This window comes from Rhagoletis pomonella, unplaced genomic scaffold (assembly GCF_013731165.1).
Source record: "Rhagoletis pomonella isolate Grant_MI unplaced genomic scaffold, Rhpom_1.0 Rhpom_scaffold_00012, whole genome shotgun sequence".
Classification (NCBI taxonomy): domain Eukaryota; kingdom Metazoa; phylum Arthropoda; class Insecta; order Diptera; family Tephritidae; genus Rhagoletis; species Rhagoletis pomonella.
Genome location: NW_023458566.1, coordinates 15,684,866 through 15,687,787, shown reverse-complemented (window position 1 = coordinate 15,687,787; position 2,922 = coordinate 15,684,866). Strand labels below are relative to the sequence as shown.

Here is a 2,922-nt window from a genome sequence, read left to right as displayed (position 1 = left end):
TATTTCCAATTGAAATGTTGCGCCTGTCACTCCACTCACTATCCTCTACGTTTTAATACCAAATGTGACATGTGCTGTTCAATCCTATCCACACAGTTATAGTGAAAGTATACATTTACATACATACAAATGTATGTACATTCTCGTACATACAATATTTATATGGTATGTAAGTGGCAGGATGTTGCCACAACCCTTTTTGGCAATCACACCTCCCAGGAGGCATTTCGAAAAAAGAGCATCTTTCCACTTTCGCTATATACATGTCTGTGCGGTTGTAAGTGCAAAGGATATTTGTCTTTTGCCACTTGTAAAACGTAAAATTTCGTATTCGCTGTGAAATTGAAAATAACGCCAATTGTGTAACAGATTTCGAACTGCTACAACAAATGAAATGAAATGAAATGAAATGTTACACAACAGCGGCCTAGACAATGTCAATTTCGGTGAAATTTTAAAATGCTACAAACTTGATTGACAATCTCTTTCCGAAGACATAAGTACATGCATTTTAATACACACATTGCTGTATCTGAAAGATACATACATACATACATCCTTACATACATACACACGTAATTGGGAAATTCGTAGCGCTTCTCAAAAATTTATTCCGGTTGACTATCAGGCCAGGCGTGTTACGCTTTAAATTTGTTGAAACTTTAATTTCTTGCAATTGTTTTGTGATTTGTAGTTTAAAGCCTTTACCTTTGTAAAATTGGCTGTTGTGGTTTTTAATTAGTTTTACTTTACTTTCATTTTTTTCATTTCAGGGCTACACTCCATTACACATATCCATGCAATTTGGGCGCGCTGATGTTTTTGAGCTACTCGTCAATGTTTACAGTAAGTTTTTAAAATTTTAGTTATTAGAAACTATTAAACCCTGTTGTATTAAAAACACAAAACTTTATAACGCAAAAAAAAATAAATTATAAATAATGCAAAAATTCAATACACTAGTGTTTTCCCTAGGCCCGTATGAAAATAAGCAAATTTATTGTACATACGATTCTTTCAAACGAAAATATCCGTCATACCTTTTATGAGTTCTGAAAATTCGTTCAAGATATTTTCTCAGTGTTGAAAATAATTGATCAGCAATTCTATTTAAATTTTCTCTGGAGTTAGAAGATATCCCAGAATATTGTTTGATTAGCTGCTAAATTTTGTTACATAGCAAAAAAGTTGAAGATCCATCACTTATCAAATTCTTGCCTTTCGTGACACATAAAAAAATAAAAAATAGAAAAAATAGAATTACGCGGTCTGCGCAGCTTATGCCAGTTGACCGTAGATTGGAGTGTTAATTAATTAAAATAAACACGGTGAAACCTGTTAGGGACGAAACCTGTAAGAAGTGCAATTCTGTCGCTCCCACGGCAGTTGGGTCTACGTAACCGGAACGTTTTTCATTATGCACCGCAAAGAGCCGCTCGTCTTTTTATTTTAAACCGTGGTTCATGGTAACTATTTTATTGTATGTATTTTAACGGTAAAGTCGGCTATCAATCAATTTGTCTACCCCAGAAACCTATCCACGACGGGAAAAAATTCTGGCGATTCTGAGTCGGACATTTTGTACTGTACATTGTATAAAACCACAACTTTCTAAACTCAATTAGAAAACAACGTCGTATTTCTAATCGCCTATTGTCCGTTGTCCGCATCACACCTTTTTTCTAGTTTATTCCGTCAAAGCGGACTTTTGGTCGAAGTTATCGAACATATCGTATGGGGATTGGGTAACAGTCTTGAGCACTTTTGCTCCAAAACCTGAACCATATCCCATTTTTTTTTTTTTTTTGAAGTAGCGTTTTATAAAAGTGTTATCAAGAAGTGCATATCATAGGTTAAGAAAAACTATTTGTAATTAAAAAAAAAAAATTTATCGAATTGTATTTTTGTTTAATTACTCATTAATACTCATTCTATTATTACTATCTTGTGAGTAGTTTCGGCATCTTTAAAAACGACTGCCCAAGACTATAGTACTTGCCCTTTAAATTACAATAACCGATAATTTGGCGCTTCAATCAATATTTACTATATACAAATGTTCATATCTACACATTTCGGATTTATATAATTATCAGTTATATTTGTCAGTGTAATGTGATAAGCGCACAAGCAAATATAACTGACTGATGAGCAATGGACATGCTCTGAATATCTACAATAACTTAAATTATTTTTGTGAACCAAACGATTGACTTGTGCCGGCAATTATCTTTTATAATGCGCTGTTTTCCTCTTATCTAGGGTTGCCAGACGTACTGCTTTTGGGAGTAAACGTACTCCTTTTTATTGCAATGTACTACCTTGTACTCCAAAAAAAAATATTTGGAAATGGTACTCCTTTCTCCGTTTCAGAATCTGGCAACCCTACTCTTATCGTTAATGTTCAATTCTTTTTTTTTGTAACTTTGTTAGATAATCATTGTTGGTGTAGAACCTTCGGAAATTCGCTTAATTGCCCAATTATAGCTTCAATATTGACATAGTAGTTGACTGTGATTTTGAGTGTTGATTAAATGATAATCAGTTGGTATAATTTGGGGTGGATAGCGCAATTAATAAAATATGGCATTTGAAAGAAGTCAATATTGCCGCGGGAGAATCAAAGCTATTCGAATTTCGGCTCGGAATGGACTCGTTTGACGAATTTTCTGTGTTTAAGGTTTTATGGCGGCTTGTTCAAAAACGATTATCGACTCAACGGCAGCAGTCGAATATTCAGTAGATAAGACTTAAATCAATAGGGTGGGCATACACATGCAACTTTCGTTACAATTGACATACTACATACATACATACAAATGTATTTGTGTACACACATAGATCCTCCGCATTATTTAGTCATATATAATTATTTTTTCTTATCACCACTGCATCTGATTTCATTTAAATTATCAAATTAAT

At 33.6% G+C, this 2,922-nt stretch overlaps 1 protein-coding gene across 1 annotated transcript in view; it reads left to right on the top strand.

Annotated features, from left to right (window-relative positions):
* Positions 1 to 2,922, top strand: part of LOC118747945 (ankyrin repeat domain-containing protein SOWAHC) — a gene marked incomplete in the record, with an annotated part of 133,620 nt that overhangs the window by 120,269 nt on the left and 10,429 nt on the right. The window contains 1 exon segment of the mRNA XM_036482181.1: positions 774 to 846. Coding sequence (XP_036338074.1) covers positions 774 to 846 — 73 coding nt within the window.